This window comes from Biomphalaria glabrata, chromosome 7, assembly GCF_947242115.1.
Source record: "Biomphalaria glabrata chromosome 7, xgBioGlab47.1, whole genome shotgun sequence".
Lineage (NCBI taxonomy): Eukaryota > Metazoa > Mollusca > Gastropoda > Planorbidae > Biomphalaria > Biomphalaria glabrata.
Genome location: NC_074717.1, coordinates 15544987 through 15567393, shown reverse-complemented (window position 1 = coordinate 15567393; position 22407 = coordinate 15544987). Strand labels below are relative to the sequence as shown.

The window sequence follows — 22407 nt, the reverse complement described above, 5'->3', positions numbered from 1 at the left end:
CGACTGTATGCCACATACCAATCGATCTCTGATGAGTTCATCTCGAAGGTTGTCAAACTTGCATTCTTTTGCCAAATTCTTTAACTCAGTATAATACTGTTCAAACGTTTCTCCGTCTTTCTGCTTTCTTGAAAAGAATTTAAATCTGTCATACACAGTGTTGGACTTAGGCAAAAAATGATTCTGAAACCTTTCAATTACTTTGTCTACAGTCTCATCTTCACATACTTGAAAAGTATTGTAGATGTCTCGAGCGGGTTCACCGATCAGGTGTAACAATAAAGCTTTCTTCACTGGCTCGGGCTTCGTATTTTTTTCAGTGGCAGCCATAAACAGTTCAAAACTTTGTCTCCATTTTTTCCATCTTTCAGATAGATTACCGTCCAGTGACAACGGTTTAGGAGGATCGAATAATTCCATTATTCGTACAGATTCTAGATTCTATGTCTAGATCTAGATCTAACAACATGAACTAACGACACCACAAATAAAATGTAGCCTACTTTAAGCAATTTAGAAACCACTAGATCTAAATCTACCTGTTACCAGCACTTTAAAGCAATGTGACACTAGATTTGACACCTAATCTAACACCAGATCTGACACAAGATCTGAAACCAAATCTGACACCATGTTCTGTTGTCACAGATTAATAATAAATTACTGTAGACGTTTACTAATTAATAATGATAATAACGAGACTGTCTTGATCAAGGTAGACATATATAACTAACTTTTTATTTCCGTCCGATTCTTTGCTTTCGCATAAAACATAAACAACAAACAATGACTTAATATCTTCTAATATTAACACATTTAGTCTACCGTCCCCTCCACTTTCCAGACGAAAATATGACGTTTTAAAACAGTCAAATATAGCGATAGAGTTTATGTAATTTCACATGAATTTATCATAATTATTTTACGAAAGACTTTGCTTTGGAAAAGTTAGAATTCATTTGAAATGTTTCAGTATAAGAGTAACGATTGAGATGCGTTCTAAACCCAGGTAACCTTTTACTAGTCGTCTTTTTCAAACATTTACTCAATCTGTCATTTTTCTAGTTAAATAAATTTGGCACTATAGCTCACAATTTATGCTTGAATCCTAAAAATGCAAACAAATTTAGAGTAGAATCTAATTGGTCCATTTAATTTTACCTCCAACTTCCGACATGTTTTGTTAGAGCTTTGAATTCTAGTTCTGTAACAAAACAAAGTTTTAAAAACATGGCTATTGAACATAATGTATCATTTACAAATGACCAATTTATAAATATTGTTTTTGGAATTTTTTTTTCGGCGCCTATCCTCAAAGCCTTAATCTAAATATGTGGGGTATCTTCAAATCGTTTTATTTGCAATGTAGTAAGGGCCTATAAATTCATATAAGAATATTTTTCAAGTAAAACATTTTTCACAAGTTTTTAATAGGATGAATAATGAGCTGTACATGTCAGGAGAATGCGTTTCTGCAGTAAAAAAATGCAAGAAAACGCTTTTGATATCGGGGCTTCGACCCGAACCCCACTGATGATTAATGAGCTGTAAATGTCAGGACAATACATTTCTGCAGTAAGAAATGCAAGAAAGCGCTTTTGGCTTCGCCCCGACGAACAACACTGAAGAGGCTTACAGCGCTCTCCCAGACCCCAAGCTATCATGGTTAGGGTTTACTGGGGGTTAGGGTTTGGAAAAAAATCGCCCCCCCCCTCCAAAGTTCTGTATCCGCTAGTGGTTTGTGCATACTCCATGATAGGGGTTTGTGCATACTCCATGATAGGGGTTTGTGCATACTCCATGATAGGGGTTTGTGCATACTCCATGATAGGGGTTTGTGCATACTCCATGATAGGGGTTTGTGCATACTACATGATAGGGGTTTGTGGGTCTATCGATGGATGGATGAAAGAGACAAAAATAAAAGGGACTTATAGAATTTGAGGGCTTGAAAATGTATGGTAGCATTGTAATGCGTGCCGTTTTATTGATGGGCTTAAAAGTGTTCAGGCGATATATAGGCCTACACATGTAGGCCTACCAACTATTTCAACAGTAGCGTATCACGTACGGGTATCATGTATAGTTATGCGCTTTTAGAATTCAAGGACAGCCGTTTCATTAGAAGATGCAATGACCAAAAGTTGTGTCGTTGGGGGATGGGGCGTCTCATTTGAAAATATTTTGTGTTTATAAGGGGTGCATTTTAATGCAGTGAGCTGGAAGCTAGACTACAACTGATGAGCCAAAGAAGTGTTTGTGCATAAATGGGGTTTGCGGGCCGTTTAATGATTAAAAGATGAATGAGACAACAATAAAGGAGACTTGCTAGAAGAATGTTTTAGATGTGAGGTAGCAATACAATTGCAGTACGGGCTGTTTTATATATGAATTTAAAAGGGTCCCAGGTGATATGTATATAGCCTACAACTATTTCAACGAGTAGCCTATCAGATATGTTATGCTTTTTTTTTCAATTCTGAACATCCGTTTCTTTAGAAAATACTATGTCCAAAAAGTGTCTAGCTTTCTATTTTCCTATTAAATGTGTATGATTCACAGATTCAGCATGTACCAAATTTTGTCTGCCACTACCGCTCCCCCCCCCCCCCCCCTTTTTCGCGATCCGACTGTGATTATGGGGAGATAAGCACATCAAGCACGGCACAGTGTAGTATAGTTCTATGTATACAACTAAATAAGCATATCCTTCACGTTAATGAATCTGCGGTGCGAAATCTCTTTAACTGTGACAATAAAAATATTAAATGCATGCGTTTTCAATTCTTCAAACAGATATTGCAAGACACAAATTTTGACTTTTTTTAACAGTAAAAAAAAAAATAGGTTCTGTAGATCGGTAAGTCCAATTATAATACTCTAATATAGATAGATAGATATAGATATATAAATATATATAGATAGATAGATAGATATAGGCTTATATAAAATGCGGCTTAGATTTGAAAAGTGTCTATTTTGTTAAGTAGCCTAGTAAGCTAGATCTAAATTATGGGTTTGGTCCGTGTAAAAAAACATCGCTCACGTCTATAAATAGATTCTAGATCATTAACTTTCTTACCTGCGGTTTCTTCCAGATGTGTAACTGCGTGAGTTGAGTTTCGTCAGTTGTGTGTTGGCTTTGTATGTTTTACGATTAGTCTACTAAGCTACTGATTGTGCTGGTATCAAAGTTCTTGAAGTATGTAGGCCCTACCCTTGCCTAAGATTACTAAGAAAGACATCTAGAATATTTATGCTTATACTATTTATAGATCTAGTTAAATGTCATGCAATACTGCTTATTCTTAATGTCTTTTTTTTAAAACTAGGTTCTTTGATTTACATAACCTTCAAAGAAAACATTGTCTGCCAGGTTATAATTTGGCAGTTCATTGTCTTCACAATGTCCGACTTACTACACATAGAACAAGAGGCAGAAAAACTACATAAAGATGGGCATTTTGCTGATGCTTTAATTAAATATACAGAGTTGATAAATCTAGACAGTTTTAACTCAGTCAAGTACGTGTTGTATTTTATAGTTTATACAATGTAGCTCTATATATCTCTGAAATATTATTCTAATACTAAATATACATATACTTTAAAAATGACTATTTCACAACATTAATACTAAAAGTATGTTTTTTTTTTTTTAAAGTGGATTTGAAAACATCCCAATGCAAACATATATTCTGAGGGAACAACATAACAATTGGGTTAAATCCCTTCTAGGGATTATTAATTTAAAAAAAAGATGATTAACACATTGCACCAAACTGATTTAGGGCTTTTGAAAAAATATTTTTGTTTAATTAAGGTGGCTTTTAGAAAGAGCAGAATGTTATCTAGAATTAACCAATTGGAACAAGGCATTAGAAGATGGAAAGAAAGCAATACAGGAAAGTCAGACCTATAAAGACAAGAATACATCAGCTGATGAATTTATTATTAGAGCATCCATTCTGTGTGGAAAGGTAATTAATGCATTTCATGAATTTATCTTATAATTTTTCCTCTTGGAGAATAAAAGAATGTGAAATTTACCAATACTTTTTAAAAAATATGTCAATGAAATGAGTAAGCACTTTTCATGTTCCTTGGCACCTTGAAACTACCTGCATCAACTCTTCTATATTAAATTTTGTTTTATTTCACTTTATTTGGAAATGTAAGACAACTTTTTATAAAGGAAAGTTATATAGGAATAATTTTTTAAAATTATATTATATTATGTGCATGCAAGTGTGTGGATTAAATTTTTAGTGTTACAATAAATACATTAATTGCAAAGTAAAGGTATTTTATCATTCAGGATTAGTAAAGAAACTGATGAGGCTGAGTCTCAGTTAGTACTGTCACTGCTCATGTAGGCCTTATTAGTGTTGTTGTTGTTTTTTTTTTGGGGGGGGGGAAGGAGCAAAGGGGCTTTATTGTTGTCAGCTTTAGGAGTTATTTAGGTTGTTCAATAGTTGAACAAAATTAAGGTCCCGAGGTTCAACCTGACAAGAACATCATTCACACACAGTCGTACATATAGTAACCAACTAAGTGTATGAATTTAAATAACACAATTATGACTTTAATTGTATGATACTGATATATATACTGATGTATATGTATATGTACAATGAGAATAATAGAATGATGAACAGATAATATATATAAAAGTATATATATATATATATATATCTCGCCCCTTACAAGCACCTTGCTACTGCTACCATATTGGTTTCGTAGTAAACCAGATGCTGACCGATTGGCGTCACAATACTGTCAACATTGGCAATGATTGAGCTAAACCTCAACTGATCCCCAACTGGCATGAACTGTTGTGTAACAGCCACTGACTTTCAACGCCATCAATAATTGCCAATCAGACAAAGACACTCAAGACTGTAATAGATACTTCCGAGAAGATAAGCAACGCCCCCACTGGCAAAGAATCGAGTTCAGTAAATACAACTCCAACACTGGCACCCTATAAATGAAATAAACACAAAACTCAACTTCTACTCTAAAACTAGAAATAGCGACAACCTCATACAACTTATAATAAGAGATATCACAAACGAAGTCACTCACCCTAAACAGGGGTCCAAAAATCCTACAGAATAATAAGTCCAATGAACTAGTATTTGTTAACACAAACTAATAATCTTTTTATGGCCCAACACACCGTTTCAACCAAATTCAGAGGGTGAACTGCCTCATGACAAAGAATGACCAATAAATGTCACTGGACTTTATGACGTAGCAAACAATTCAAAACAAAAATACAGGGTACTCTCACCCCTTACAAGGATTATGAGTAGCTGAAAAAATCTTAACAGAGTGGAGAGAAAGCAAAAGACACTTGTCTAAACTACACGACAATTGTTTTTGACTTAGCAATGGCATTTTATATCTAAAGACTAAAACTAATGGGCTAAAGAAGAGTGTGAGCTTATAAAGGAGAAAATGAGCTTTTCATAGAAACTTTACACAACCTAAGTTTAGATCAAATCATTAAAAAAACATCTAGATTAAACAACCCATTAAATCTCTTCTTAACCAACAGAACTGGATTAGTAGTTGATTATGATATTATCCCTGGTCTATCAGACAATGAGATAACTAAAATACACAGTCAGATAAAAAAGCAGTAGCCAATATAAAACCCTAAAGAAAAATCTTACTCTGGAACAAATGCAACCTAACACAACTACACCAAGCTGCATTAAACTTTCAACAAACATTCTTATCAGAAAAAGACAGACACAAAAATAGAGCAGTGAGATTCATAACAAACGAATATTCACATTTGACTAGAGTAACACCTTTAGTAAAATCACTAAATTTAGAAAGCAAATATACATAAAACACTGAACCATAATCTCCAAATACAAAAACAAAATCTAATAAAATACTCAAAAAGACAAAAAAATTAAGGCACATTCCTCGTCCCATATGCTTGGACAAATTTGTACAAATATTCCTTCTTCCCTAGTGCTATTAGAGCATGGAATGGGTTGCCTGAGCTAGCCAGGAAAACCAGTGACTTGAAAAATTAAATTAGAATCCTGTGTCAGTCAATATATGTTTCTTTGCTAGAATATTATTTGTTTGAAAGAACTATTGATAAAATATACACATTTTTAAAAATGAGATTCACGTTACCTTACTAAGCCTGCTATGATTTGTATTATCTGATTAGATCCACTTTAATTCACATCACCTGACTTGATTTAGATCACTGTTGATTCGTATCATCTAAATAGATTTAGACCCTCGTTGATTCGTATCCCCTTAGTAGATTTAGATCCCTGTTAAATTGTATCTAATTACTAGATCCCCGTTTATTAGGCCAATAATAGAATATTCATCCTCTGTTTGGGACCCCTCAACTCAAGAAAACATTAAGAAACTGGAACAGACACAAAATAAAGCAGTAAGAGTCATAACAAACGACATTTAACTAGAGTAACACCTTTAGTAAAATCACTAAATTTAGAAAGCCTTCAGGACAGAAGCCTAAAAGTAAAGTAGCAATTATACATAAAACACTGAACCATAATCTCCAAATACAAAAAAGAAATCTAATAAAATACTCAGAAAGACACAAAGATAAAGGCACATTCCTCGTCCCATATGCTAGGACAAATTTGTACAAATACTCCTTCTTCCCTAGTGCTATTAGAGCATGGAATGGGTTGCCTGAGCTAGCCAGGAAAACCAGTGACTTGGCAGAATTTAAGTCATTGTTTAATATGCATAACTGAATGCATGATGCATAGGACGTAATCATCTTCTTTTTTGAAGTAACGTCTGTATTATATAAGATAAGAGATGGAACAGTCACACTTGTCATGCTTTTCATAAAATGTCTGGGTGGGATGGCCTATTTGCCAAATTAAAAAAACAACCACTTATTTCAAAATCTAATTTACTCATTGCCTTTTGTTTAATAACTTTAAAGTTACTGCCTTTCAGCATTGATCTTTATTTCATGCTTGTGAGTCCCTGTGTTGGAGCATTAGTAGTGCTTCTACTTTGCAGACATACTGTCCATTATCATTCTTCTTCAATAACAAAAACTAAAACAATCTACTGTCACCAAATTCCATGAGCATAGTCATGGGGGGGGGGGTTGAGTTTAAAAAAAATTCAGATGGTTTTGAGTTTAAAACACCCTCCATAGAATTTTAACTCCCTCCTCTTGAATAAAAAAAATCAAAAGCAAATTCACTAAATTTCAAGATAGTTATTTGACAAAATTAACTATGTGGCATAGATCACTTTCCTTAGACAAGATATCTGATTGGGATTTCAGGAAGACAAACATTGATGCTCAATTGGGATGAAATTTTCCTTCATTTGTTTGTTTTGTATCTACCAGGACCTAACACTGTTACTGAAAGAGTATTCTCTGCAGTGAACACAATGTGGAACATTGAAAATATGCAGTTACAGGTGGAAACACTAAAAAAAAAAATTTTTTTACATTCCATGATCAACTTGCATCCTCTTTTGCTCGCTCAAATATCTGGTTACCTTATTAAACCAGAAAGTAAAAAACTAATTGGGTAATAAAAAAACACTTCGAAAATAGCAAATCCTTTCTTGTTTATTTTATTAAATTATGTTATTTAATCCTCCTTTTGTTCATATATCTTTCTCTCTTGTCATTACTGCCAAATAATGAAGATTGTAGCCTATACTTTTTCATATTAGACGTAATACTATTTAGTAACTACCAGTATATTAAAGCCAAACACTGTCTGACTGATACATTTCACTTATATTTATATTTTATATCATTTATCTCTAATTCTCTTAATCCTGTATCATGTTTAAATTCATCCCTAAGTCATTTGTCTTTTGTTTTTTTATCGCAGTAAGATACAGATGTCTCGTAAAGATTTTATTTTTAAATTGTTTAATAATGTAATATTTTTTCTCTACTAAAGGCATGTTCAAAGCTTGGTTTTTATACAGAGGCTCTTGAATATTTCAAAGATGGTCTTAAGCTGGATTCTAAAAATGCAATAATCATTCAAGAACTGAAACTATTGCAAACCACTATTCTAAATGTAAGAATGATTTTTTAAAACAGATTTGTTAGTTTAGAGGCTCGGTGGTAAAGCGCTTGGCCCCTGAACCTGGGTTTGAATCCTGGTGGGCTGGAATTTTAAATTTTGGGATCTTAAGGAAACCTCTGAGTACACCCAGCTCTAATGGGTACCTGGCATTAGTTGGGGAAAAGTAAAGGTGGTTGGTTATTGTGCTGGCCACATGACACCCTCATTAATCGTGGGTCATAGAAATAGATGACCTTTACATCATCTGCCCCATAGATCATAAGGTCTGAGAGTGGAACTTTACAATTTTATAATATGTTAGTTTGACAGATGTTTAAAGTAATGAACAAATGTTTTCTTTAATATGTTTTAAATAATACAAAAACAACCTTAAGCTAAAATGTTAATACTTGTGTTTTGATTAGGAACAAAAGGTGGAATCAGATACTCAGGACTGTACGTACTCAGCTGTCTCTCTTTGTTCACAAGCAATATATCCAGGAGATGATCAACTTCTAAATCTGGAGAAAGAAATTTTAACAATCAAGTATAAAATTCTTGATGATGAGTTTTACAATAGAGCAAGTCAAGCAAAGGTTTGCAATGAAATAATTTCTCTTAAAACTATAAAACATTTTTTTTAATATATCTTTTCGTATGTATTATCTATTTTATTCTAACTAATACTCATTATTATAAAGTCAATCTTTGTTTTAATGATAATATTGTTGCAATGAACAAATGTATTATTTAAATAGTAACCACACGCCATACATATGTAATTATAACTAGCATTACCCACCGGCTATGCCCCTTGATTTGTTCCCAGGCTCTGTTATCTTGAATTGGAGCTGCATGCTTTATAACGCCCCAAGCTATACTTGAATTATGAATTAAATTTTCACTTATCTCACTCATCTCCAAAACAATCTGACATACAATCTCTCACTTTTCTTTGGCTTTTCATTGCTTTATCAAAATAATTTATAGGCTCTGTGATACTTTTTCATCCAAACTTTTTTTTTAAAGTTCCATTATGAATATCAAGTGTAATATTTGTAATATTTTGATTAGAACCCTTCCACTTTTTTTTGGCACTTCAAATAAAACAGCCATCATTTTAATGCTCTCTCCTAACAAACTTTTGTCCCATGAATCTTGGTATCTGTTACACTGAATTAGAATTGTGCCAGAATTAATGGTTAAAGGTTACACAATTAGGTCACACAAGCAGGTCTATCAAATAGATTGAGCACAGGGGACAGCATTCAGTTGGTCTCAATGTTCAAGAAAGAAAAAAATTAAAATGTAGACCCATTGCTAGAACTGACAGAATGGTGGTGTGAAGGGTGGTGGCCCATAAAAGGCGAAGGAAAGGGACCTTTTAACACCAAAATGGTGACCTGATACAAGATGACCAGGTATGAACAGTAGGAACAATTTGTGTCTTCTGTGCCTCTTTGTCTCTCTGTTCAGAAAGAAAAGATCAGAAGAGCAGGAAAAATAGGGTTGGTGCATGCTTGACTGGAGAGGAACAATTACATCTTGTTGACTCCAGTCAATGAGATGGCCCAGGGAAATGGGGATTTGCCCCCTCCATTTTTTTTTTAATCTAGGGGTTGTAATGTTCTTTCACTTGCACCCATAACACACAAAGAAAATGTCATACATACAAACAAATACATTTATGCAGCTATTTTCTATTTAGGGATAAAGAAGAAAATATGCTAAATATGCCCATTATGCGATTTGTATTTAAGCTTTATATATAGAGCCAATTTTTTTTTAAATATAAAAAATAAATAGAAAGGTTTAATAGAAAGCTTGTGATTTTTTTGTGAATTCTTGCATTCAGACAACAAATCTATCAAAACTGTTTTTTAGCAAAATATAAAAGGTAAAAATCAGGCAAATCCGTTTGGCTATTCAGTTAGTGGTATTTTGCAAATATAAAATCCATGATTGTTAGCTATAATCTGTTCTTTATAAACACTTAGATCATTTGACTCATAAGGACAAATTTAGGTCATAGAATTATTAATTTTACTATTTTATGTATTTGACTAATACTGCTCAAGTTATGTATTGGGCTTAAATAGTTCTTTTTTTTCCAGTTTTAAATTCCTTCCACCTTGAAAATAGTCTGTATATGACTGCTCAATAAAATCACTTTTTAGAAGAGCATATATATAGGGAATATACCTATATTTAGACATTAGTTATGCCTACCACTGTCCTAACACAAATCGCACATGCTACATTACAGTGATTTTTTGTTAAAAAAGTATGCTAGTATGTTCACTAGTTTACTAGAATAATGATTTATTTTATATGATTGATTGATTTAAGGAGCATTTTTTTTTATTTGCCTCATTGCTGTAACTCACCCCACCCACAATAGTGTAAGATTCAATCTGGCCCTTCACATTTTTAAAAATAAAATAAAGAATATCACAGTTACAATAGTGCTGAGGTGGCTGAGTGGTAAAGTGCTTGGCTTTAATTTGAATCCTGGTGGGCTGGAATTTTAAATTTTGGGATCTTAAGGAAACCTCTGAGTACACCCAGCTCTAATGGGTACCTGACATTAATTGGGTAAAAGTAAAGGTGGTTATTGGTTGTGCTGGCCACATATGACACCCTCATTAACAGTGGGTCACAGAAACAGATAACCTTTACATCATCTGCCTCTGACTCATAGATCACAAGGCCTGAAAAGGGAACTTTACTTTTTTTACAGTTACAATGTAAAAATTATAATTTTTAAAGTTCTTTTATCTGTAACATGAAAAAATGAAATTAAAGAAAACAAAATTATTGTTGATATCTGGGGCCTTCTTAAAGGTTCCATACAACATGTTCTATTTGCAAATCATCTAGCTGTAAACAACTTGTTCACTATCATAAGGTTAAATTCACTTATGGTTGTGAAAGAAAACAAGCATGGGAAACATGAAGAGAATCTAAGAGAAAACCTCAGTGCAAAATGTAAAGAAGATTTCAAGATGTCATTGTAAGGTAGATTTAAAAAAAGATTTTGATATTTTCAGCAATCTTGTGGATTGTGAAGAAGTGAAATCAGACCTAAAGCTTGAATTAATTGAGCTATAATCTAATACAATCATCTTTCAACAATTATCTCTTAAAAAAAAGATTTTGTAAAAATTCAGTTTTCCTTATTTGGTTACAGAGTTTGTGTAATGTTTGTATCTTTATAAATTTGGTTGCAGCTTCTTTTCTCTAATAAAACTTTAACAAAGCTGTGTCAAAAATAGATTGTCTGCTGAACAGTTCAGTGTTCAAAATAACTTTTCAAAATTTGACAGACACTAGCGGGGCAGTTTCCAATTTTTGATACGATATAAAGGGCTCCATTTATGCACTTCATTTTTGAAATACAAATTGACTTATGGTCTGCCAAAAGTTTTCCTTTTAGTTTTTGGTCAGCTCCTAAAAAGTCTCTACCTTACTCTTTCAGTTTTCCAATGCATTACTGCCAATTAATTTTTTTTCTCCTGAATAGCTTTGAATTTGAACAAATTATAGCTTTTTTTAAAAAATCAAAATAAAAATTGAGTATGATCACAACTTTGTGTTAGATAAGGACTAGTGTAATTCAAAGTTATCCAAAAGTTCAACCTAAAAGTTTTAAAAGAAAATCTTTACAGAAAGATGTTCAGCTTGAAGCTCATCTAGTGCAAGCAGCCTATGAGTGTCTGATTGCTGAGCAACTACAGGATTCATTAAATCTAATTTCTAAAGCTGTCAGTATGGATCCTGGGAATGTTTTTTACAGATCATTTAGAGCTCAGGTGAAATGAATTTTATACTTAAAAAACAATTTTACTTTTTCCAAAATACTTAGTCTTTTAGAATGGCAAATTATTTTTAAACAATTTTGCTCATTTTAATTTCTAGGTGTATTTCAACATGAAACAATGGCATAAAGTCATTCAGGATTACTGGGTTATCCCTAAACCAAAGAGGAAACCTGAAGTATGGAAACAAGGAGGTTAGTCTGTTAGATTTAGTCAACAGCTTCAATAGCCTGGGAATGTAATGCATTGAGCTAACAGTTTTAATCAACAGCTTCAATAGTGCCTGGGAATGTAATGCATGGAGCTAAAAATTTCCATTTTCATTTAAGGTAAGGCTCTTCTAGAACTCTGGCTTCCCGTACTGGCTGAGTTTTGGCTGCGTAAGGCAACTCAGTTATCAGGAGGGAATGATGAAGAGGCAGCATTTCTGTTTCAAAAAGTCAGAGTTAGAAGACTATATGAACCACTTACTGAAGATCAACCAATTAAGGTTGATTTCACAAAATTTGGCAGGGCAGTATTTGCTAAATGTAAGTAGATAAGTTTCCTTCATTTTTTTGTTTACATTCAGCAAAGTCAGGTGTACTAGATCCAATCTTAAGATTGATATGTGAATTAGTTGTCAGATAAATGGTCATTGTCCTTGTCAAATAATTTCCAAGTTAATTGCTAATTACAGATGTAGTTGAGCACCATTACTTAACTTGTATTATATTTATTTAGCAATGTATGTGAAAACTTCTCTTTAGGTGATATCCCTAAAGGTCACACTGTCATGACAGATATTCCAATGGTGATGGCTCAGTCCCTTGGTTCCAGGGATATACCAGCTTGTTGTAACTGTGCTGTCTCACTAATCACCCCCAAGGCTTACTTCAATGATAAGTTAGTCTTTTGTAATTAATTTCAGAAAAGATTACTTACCTTGCTTTATTTTCAAATAACTTTTTAAGTAAAAAGAAAGTAACAGAAATTTAGTGTTTCAATATAATTACATTTTCAGGCTTGAACTAATGGACAAAGATCAACTGGATCTGGTTCAAGAATACTGGCCCAATGTGTCTATAGAAGAATGTACTCATTGCAAGGAAGAAATCTATTGTAGCAAACTATGTAGAAAAGAGGTATCATGTCTAGCTATTATTTGTCAACAATCTTGTTGTTTTTTCCTTATGTATAAAAAAATTAGAATAGCAAGAATTAAAAAATCAAGAAGAAACAAAACATCACCAAATGGAATGGGGCTAGTAGAAAATAATGAATAGACATAATGCTATAAGAATAAATGGAAAATATAATGTACCATAAAATGTTTAAGTAAACAAAGCTTATATCTATCAAGTAATAAACAAAACTTTGTGAAGTGGGTGTGGGAGAAATAACATGGTCAAACTTTTACCAGTCTGACATGCAGAGAGACGAGTGAGTTGATATAAACTTTGTAATAAATATAAAAAACTTCAATGTATACTTGCACTTTCCTTCTTTCTATACTGATTAAACTAACTATAGCATGACTATAGAGAATAATATTATTGTGGAGCTGAATTAATCCCCAATATAGGTCATTTTCTGTGGCTTAATGAACACAAACATGAAATAGAAACAATAGATAACTATACAGTCTTCCATGTTCATAGTAGAGTGGTTACCGTTTTTGGCTTAAGAAGCCCGAGAAGGCTTTAGCGTATGAGTTCAAATTCAGGTTGTTCACTTTTTTTTTTGTAAATACATTTAATAAACGATCACCCAGATACCCCTTTTTTTTCTCCTCTATCCCTTTCCAACTGGTTCAGACAGGTGACAGGATTATAGCGTATTGAGAAAACTTAAAGCATTAAATTGCACTTAACAAAAATAATTGGTTAAAATATTTCTTATTGCACAGATTTATTGTTGCTCGTCTAGATCTATTACAAACTTAATTACATTACTCCAAACTAATCGATACACTTAATAAAATTTTTTTTTTTTAAGTATTTTTTTGTATTTTGCTTGTTTTTATTATGAATTTCCTTACAACATGTTTAAAAAATTAGTTTTAATTCTGCATAAAGTAAAATGATAGTTGCAATAATTACTATTTTGACACAAATTCTTTATATCACTATTTGTAGCAGTACTGATACTTGGTAAAGTATTCCATGCCAAACATAGGTCTCTAAGTGTTTGATCAACATCTTAAAACAGTAGATGTACATTACATAATGACAATCCAGCTAGATCTAGTTTCTATATTGCAAAACTAATATTTATGCCTCTCTCAAATATCAGAAATGTAGCCCTAAGTGAATATTCTTTAATATATCTTTCATTGTAAACATTTCCTTCTTATTCTGTAACTTCATTTCAATAGAGATCTTTTTGTCTTTTATTAGAATATAGAAGAAATCGTCATTGTTATTAAGCATTACTTAGACATTTGACAACAATGCATTTGTTTTCAGTAAAGAATATAAAGATTTATAGAATTGTTTTAATGTTGTCTTTCCAGCCCTCTTTCTGTTTGTCTCTTCTTTTTTCTATGTTGTTGTTCCCATCAGGAAGGTCCCTTTGTAAGCCCTGTGGACCTTGTGACATTGCCACATTATTTAAGTTTGAGTTTTTTTTACAGTGGTCAGAAAGTTGACATGACATCAGTCTGATTTTAATGCCAGGGCTATGATTTGTCTTACTAGCTTGACTTAATTCAGCTTCATAAGTGCTGCTGAAGATGGATTGGTAAAACTTTACATCGAAGGCTTCCATTGAAGAATGTTAAGTCAGTACATCATCATACATGTGGAGAGACAGCTGCCAAATAATTGACCTGAAAAACCAGGGACCTTTGATGTAAAGTTTTACTGACATCAATTCTGGCCAGTAGTTCAGGTTTGATTATTTTGTCTGAATTACAACTCTGGGGTATTTAAAAACTCTGACACCTACCTCTACAGGCCTACCTATGTCCATTTTAAAGCCCCATTTGATATCAGTTATTACAACCCTTGGTCACTGACTGACCTTGGCACCAATCTGCGCACCAAATGCCCCTGCATACCATCAGGCCAACTAGCAACTCTCCTGTTCTTAGCACACCATATTCTTCCTCTACTAAATGCTTATATACCTTCATAAATATTACCATTTTAAAAAATTTTGTCAAAAGTACTGTGGCATTTTTATTTGTCAAGGTGGCAACAGGTGGCTCCATAATATGTTGCTTGTTGCCAGTCCCTGGCCATGGTTTTTATTTAGGATCCAGAATAGTACATTTTTCCTTTTCATTCCAATGTTTCTCATGAACCTTTACAGTAACCAGTCCTAGTGTAAAGGTTTTACCAAATTGTTTTATAATTTTTTTTTCAGCATTTGAAATGTTTTAAGCAAATACTAGCAGATTACATTTTCTTGTTTTTAGTTATCATTTCATAGGCTATTGTCAAATATTGCTAAGAAAGAATGATTTAATATTTTCTTATGCAGTGGTAGGGAATATGGAGTGACTTTAAATTATCAATCAAATTACATTTCAACAAGGGAAATAACAGAATAATATGGATATGTATAAAGTTAATTCCTTGGTTGGGGTAGTTCTCAAACATTAGGGTATTTTGTATTTTATGGTTAAACTTTTTACAAATCATTTTTGCTTTTGTTTTGACAAAGTGTTTCACAGAGTAAACCTGTTGGTTTGTAATGAGTAATTGAAATAGATACTGAAAATTTTATTATTTTTTAAATCAGGAACTGGGAATGAAGATTTCAAATGAATCACTTTCTTCAAATAACAAAGAATGTTAAAAACCCAAACAATGAAACAAATTCAAATGCAGAATTTTGTTTTGTGCAAGTTTAAATTATCTGGATTCCAATCTATTTCAAAAGATTACATAACTTGCTTTCTTCCTATACTTTCTACTGAATTCTTTTGATCCCCTGCTGAAAAAACAAATGAATTCTGACCAGTTTTTACTTCTACACAACTTAGTTTTGGAAATTTACCATATTAATTAGCACACTGTTCAGACATAATGAACATGATTACTAGAAGAGTATAAAAGAAATTACTGAAAATATCAATAGGGCATTGAAGAAGAAGCACACATCTTTAAATAGCTACCAATACTAGTCACATAAGACTAAGATATATTGCCCCATGGCCAGCCAACAATATCTTCAAGCATTTATTTTTTTAAAAACTTCAAGAAATCAGGTTTAGAGTCCAAAAAAAGTTTTTTTAAGATGACTTTCTGTTTTTATAATGTGTAAAATCAGAAAAAAAAAAGCTTTCTTCTTTTCTCTGAGGCTTGGGATACATACCATCGTATCATTTGTCCAAGTTTGAACCCAGCAGCAGCAAAGATTTATTCTATTTGTCAAACCAAAGGTTATGGGTACACTGATGATGGACAATGGACTGAGATATGGGGAGGACACTACAGGTAATATGTTAGTTTGAACTGTGAGTATTAGATTTTTTTTAGAATACATAGGGTAGTGCAAGCTGAGATTAAAAGAGACTAAAAGGTTGGTACCAGTATTTAGAATTTGTATTTGCAATGAGCTGTAGCATTGAGATTGCTCTATAAAATATAGAGAGCTATTATTTTTTCTAATTTCTGTTCTATTCTAAATCTGGCTTTTTTCTTTTTTCATTATGCCTTAAGAAATAAGTTTAGCTTGCATTTTAGATTGTAGGGATTTTGTTGTCTTTAATGATCAAGGTACACGTCTAAAGTAGGATTTCTCCAGCTACATTCCTTTTTTTTATCTTTTTATTTTCAGCCCAATGATTTTGGTTAAAATTTGGGCCATTATTGCATCTCAAGCTCAAGATATGATGACTAAAGATGGTCTCACAGAGCCAACAACAGAACATTGGGCTAAAGCAAAAGCACCATTTAGAAGGTCATTGTTGATAGTTGTCTCTGTTGTAAATAATAAAATATTGGTCAACAGAAATATTTAGATTTAAATTTTCTAACAATTTTCTGTTTTAGATTCATTGCCTATGGTACCATGCCTGCTATCAAACGTATGCCTCATATATTGCCAGTGTTTCAATCTGTATTTGCTACTTGTGGAGGAGGTTTAAAATTTAATATAACAGAAGAAGAATTTAATGGTCGCTATTACCAAGCTGCTTGCAATCTGCAGTGTTTTTCACCATCAATCACACCATATCATAAATTTATGGATAACATCAAGGAAGACATCAGAGCTGTAGGTTTCAAGTTTCTTTTTGTGACTTAAGCTTAATGAATACTTAAAACAACAGCAAAAGGCTTAAACAAAGGTTGTTCACATTAACTACATCCAATTAGCAGAGAAATTTTTTTTTTGAGGTATATTATTTTTTACTCTTTTTTTTTTCTAGATTGGTATGTTGAAATACTTGACAGAAAGACCACCAGAGGCCCAGTTTGCAGCTATGTGTCCTTTGCATGCATGCAGTAATCATTCTTGCTTTAATAATGCTGAGGTTTGTGACTTAGACATTAATGGCCGCCCAGGGATACAGATGATAGCTAAACGAGATATCAAGTAAGCTATTTCTTATTTTTTGACAATAAATACAAGATTCTGAAATAGACTGTTGTTGTTAATAGCAAACTGAGGCAAAAATATTATCAATAAAAAATATATATATTTAAAAAATAGTTCAGAGTACAGTACCTAAAGTCACAGTAAATTTACTTTATTTGTGTTTTGTCAAGAAGGTTTTCAGAACAAACTAAAAACTTAAAAACTCCCCAATTTTTTTACTGTTCATAAATGTTATATGATGACTTATTATTTTCTAGATCTTCATGAATTTCATATCCTAAATTTAGTTAAATACTATTATTATAATATTTATATTTTCAACATTTTTAATCGATTTAAAGCTGCTTTATGTTTAGTATTATGGTTGTATTGTAATAAATAATAATATCAAATATTTACATTTCCAATTTTAGAAAAGAAGAAGAGATCTGCATAACTTATATAGACACTGCTATGCCAAAATTACTACGAAAAGCTTGGTTATATAAATCCTTCAATTTTTGGTGTTCATGTCAGCGGTGTGAGTTTGAAGGAGAACAGCCTAATGAATGCACTAACTGCCATCTTAAGGCTCAAGATGGGAAGAAATTTTTAGCTTGTGGTCAATGTAAGCGAGCCTGGTACTGTGGTGTGGTTTGCCAGAAAGAGGCCTGGAAGAAAGGTCATAAAATAATTTGTCAGACTGACCACTCACAGGTAAACAGCCCTGAAGGTTATAAGTCTTAATTAGTGGCACTAGACTATGTGCTTGATTATTCAGCATTATAAGAGGCAGTAACCAATTGATGTGAAGATCTGTTCCCAAATAAATGAAGACTGTCACTTTTACTCTTTAAAATCTGAATGTATTTCTAACACTTGTTTTTCTCATTGACTGAATTTGAATTCATTTGACTTTTAGGGGTTTAGGTGCACTGACTTAATTTCACATCTTCATACATATTTTCTGGTACCGGTAGTTAAAATAGATAAAATAATTGAGTCAAAACATTTTCTGGGATGAATTAATCTCTTGGAACAGGTTTGCACATTGTTCATAAAGACTCGCTGTTGAAGCTTTACACCTAGTCTCTGTTCATGTGTGCTACCTGTGTTTTGAAAAATACACTGATCCCAAATACACTGCTCACTTGCTTTGTAAATCACTATGAATCTTACTATCACACTGTAAACGGCCTTTCATTTTTTTTTTCATGCATTTTATTAGACATTGTAAAATCTTTTCTGGAAAGATTTTAAAATCCAATTCCATAATAATTTGTTTCTATAAATTTGCTTTTGGAAAAGATTTTACAGCTTGATATTTTAGCCAGAAACTAGATACATAAATAGTCACTTTAGTTTATAAACCTTTATAAACCTACTTATCCTAAGAATGCTTTAAAATGATTATTATACATGCATGCTAGATCTTTTTTTTTTTAAATATTTAGTTACTTAGGTTAAACTAAGAACAATAACTCTAATGCCTGGATCCATCTTTTCACATTTAGAATATGGAAATAAAAATACATTCCCTTACAATGGATTGAGACTAAATCATGAGGTTTTTTAGTCTAAAAATATTTTGGTAATGCAAAAAATAAAAAAAGGACAACTACTTTTAGTGATTTAAATATTCATAAAAATTGTTTATATTTTACAGAGCAGAATCCATGTGTGAATCTTTACTACCTTCTACAAAACACTGTGTGATTCCATGCTACCTTCCTTGTGTGACACCAAAACCTGTGATGTAGCCAAATCCTCTACCTCCCCAATAAGAGTTTTTACAAGTTTCCTAAATAGCTGAAATAATGTTTTGCATATATTGTGCAAATTGTTTATATATACTAACTCATTTGTTTTTCTTAGCATTTGTTTGCCACTAACAAATTTGCATAATCTTTTCAGCACTTCAAACATATTGAAATGACTTTGTTTTGTTTACAAACTATTATTGAATTGTCTCTCCATTTCTTATTACATTGAATAAAAAAAAGATCTATTATCTTAACTAATACCACAACCTTGTGGTAATAGAAGGATATCTAACTAGTAGATTGTAAAATATAGTGAGTTAAAAACTAAAGATAATAAGTATTTAAATGTTTAGGCCATGATGTCTGCATATTTCCCTCTTAACAACTTTAGTTTCAACCTTTATTGTAATTGACGGTTCACCCTGTGATATTTTTATATGCAACAGCTGAAAGAAATAGTGTAAACCCAACAATCCGATGGTAGAGCACCAGAGGGCTATAAGGAATTGCCATGGACAAGTTTCGATAGTAACTATACTATGTGATATTTTTTGGATCTAAGCTACACAAGCCTTTAAAATGAAGCAGTTTTGATCTAATCAGTATTTATATCTAAAAATTCTTGTTCAGTTGTTTGATGTCTTGACCAGTGTGAAAACAGTTGATTTAAAATATTTTTCTTTGTTCTATTTAAAAAAAAAAAGATTTTTTTTACTAGATTTAAATGATTACAGGTCTCTAATTTCTTTACCTTTAATTAGATGAAACTCGCATAGGCCTACCAACCTTTTTGAATGACCTACCTTATTAAATGCTTGCCATAATTGTTATGTTTCTGATGAGGAAAATTTGAATCTAACAAGTTAGTCTAGTTTTCTTTTAATTTTATTTACTTCTTTTATGTTAACATACTGGCAAATATTAAATAGAATTGTTTGAATAACTTTTTTTATTTTAATCAAACATAATACTAAAACTAACATTTCTTTTGGTATAAATTTCATAATAAAGACAGAATATCTATCATCTGTGAAAAGAAAATTTTATCTTGCTTCTTCTACCCAAAAATTATGACATGTGTTTATGTGCAATTTTTATATTGATCTATTTTATTTATCTATTTAAATATAACAAATTATCATAAAAATGATACAATATAAAACACATATATGTTTTATGACTATTAGGTTTTTGCCAAAGTTAAGTATCATTTTTGTCTGCATCAGCGTTTCTCAAACTCTTACTAGTAACATCCCTGTAAATCAATAATTGGGAACAGCCAAGTGACATCCTGCATTCTGAGCTTCAGAAATGTATTCGTCAGGTATCCATAATACACTATTTCTCCTAGTAAGGAAATCCCAGGTCAAATAAATTGAAATTAAGAAGATACTCTAGTTAGAGTCCTTTAAGCAGTAGAGTATACATCTTGTTCAGCAAGACATCTTGTAGCAGGCCTATATTGTAAAAAAATCTTCTTGCAGGAAAGCTACACTTAATAAACAACGCCAACACTGTAACCCCAGATTCATGAGTGAATTTTTTACACATGTGTTAACACACATGACATTACAACATTCACTCCCTTAGTCAAGGGGAATCATTCAAGCTACTCCTATAAACAATGTCAACATTCATTACAATTTCTCTTTTCTTTTTCTCACTCATTCTTTTTTTTTAACTTTAAAGGCGAAAAACCAGAATCAGGAAAAATGGAAGAAATCAATTTAGAAATAGCATAGTACATATTATAATGTATTTAATACATGACAATAGTAGGCCTACAATGTAGACGAGTTGTGTTAAGCAAAATAACTCAAACATACAAAGTCAGTTTTATTTTATTTATTTATTTCTTCTTTTTTTTTCTCTTCGTGTCATTGTTCATAAAACTAGAAACAAAAATATGGTGGGAAAAAAATGAAATAACAGTGCTGTTTACACAAACTCATCAGGGAGTCTTCCTTCTTGCAGTAAGGTCAGAAGTAGAAGTCCCGATGCGCCTCGTTTGGTCATCATATTAGCTAGTTGTGCTCTCCCAAGACACCAGCGAATTTCAATTCTTTCAGTCCTGTGCATCTCATTGATGGAAGCAATGTCAATACGCAGCCTTTTGTCTTCCACTAGCTTGGTGGTCTGCAACGCTTCAATGACACTTCTGTTGTCAATGAAAACTGTGATAGGCAACGACTGTTTCTCAACACCACAGAGTTCTTCTATTGCAGTTCTGTAAAAGATGGTAGACTCTAGGCCTTCTTGCAAGCCTAATGCCTCAGCAGCTTTGGTAGATCTCACTACCCTTTTGATCTTCGAGGCTTTCCAAAAAATTTGGACAACAATGCCCGTCTCTGTCTTTAATCCATACAATATGGGCACTTGGGCTTCCTGTACCACCACTAAGATTACCCAAGGCGGCATCACAGAACAGAAGCAGCTTCCAGTCTTTTTCGGATTTTCCATTTAGACCTCTATACAACTGTATGGGTCTTAAGTCCTTTAGCTTTCCGATGACTTTTATTGCTCGCATTAGGTCCGTAACCAAAGCCTTGTTTAACTTTGTGCTGAGATCAACTAACTCAAAAGCCATATCAGGTCTGGAGCCTTGAACGACCCAATTTAACTGGCCAATGAGTTTTCTAAACATCATTGCATCATTCAACTGCAAGTCCTTTTGCAAACATCTTGCTGGGTCTAGCTATGGGCGATCAAGTTTTTTCGATGCACGCTGTGTGGTCCAGGATGATCCCATCTGTGACTTGTCTGATGTCGAATCCGATGTAATTAAAATTTCGCTCTTCTATTTTTCCTGCCACAAATCTGTGACGCAATTCACACATAGTCTTCTCAAAGACGTCATTGCCAGCATGAAGAAAATCGTCGACGTGGCAACAAATGATGCCACATACATCTCCATCAGTCATTAATGTGAACAGTGCTGGATCAAGATTTGACTGTTTGCAACCAAGTTCAATAAGCTCTTCTTTGACACTTAAATAGAATTGTCTTGCACCATCCATGAGTCCATATAGCCCATACTTAGTTTCCAAACAACTTTACTTGGAGTATTACTCTCTTTTGGTGGTATAATATGTACATCTCTATCCCTGGGCTTTCCTTGTAAAAACGCAGATTTGATGTCTGTTGTTTTAATCTGCCATTGTTTACTAGCCACAATTGCCAAAAAAAAATTCTCATGGAGCTTCTGCCAACAGTCGGACTATCTTTTGGTATTAGTCTTGATCTTCAAAACCTCTT

The 22407-nt window shown here is 32.7% G+C and overlaps 1 protein-coding gene across 8 annotated transcripts in view; it reads left to right on the top strand.

The window, feature by feature from the left end:
* The window catches only part of LOC106069588 (uncharacterized), a 42182-nt gene extending 21131 nt beyond the window's left edge, over window positions 1-21051 (top strand). The window contains exons 1-16 of one of the 8 annotated variants that reach the window (XM_056034285.1): window positions 2612-2860; window positions 3099-3110; window positions 3333-3525; window positions 3824-3980; window positions 7953-8075; window positions 8489-8659; window positions 11732-11875; window positions 11982-12075; window positions 12211-12411; window positions 12631-12766; window positions 12885-13005; window positions 16169-16305; window positions 16649-16771; window positions 16864-17086; window positions 17241-17407; window positions 17824-19047. In XM_056034285.1, the coding sequence (XP_055890260.1) occupies window positions 3407-3525; window positions 3824-3980; window positions 7953-8075; window positions 8489-8659; window positions 11732-11875; window positions 11982-12075; window positions 12211-12411; window positions 12631-12766; window positions 12885-13005; window positions 16169-16305; window positions 16649-16771; window positions 16864-17086; window positions 17241-17407; window positions 17824-18136 (2229 nt within the window). In that variant the 5' untranslated portion in view covers window positions 2612-2860; window positions 3099-3110; window positions 3333-3406 and the 3' untranslated portion in view covers window positions 18137-19047. The other 7 variants (XM_056034282.1, XM_013229301.2, XM_013229296.2 and 4 more) reach the window with 7 other exon arrangements.
* Window positions 21052-22407: the final 1356 nt, after the last annotated feature.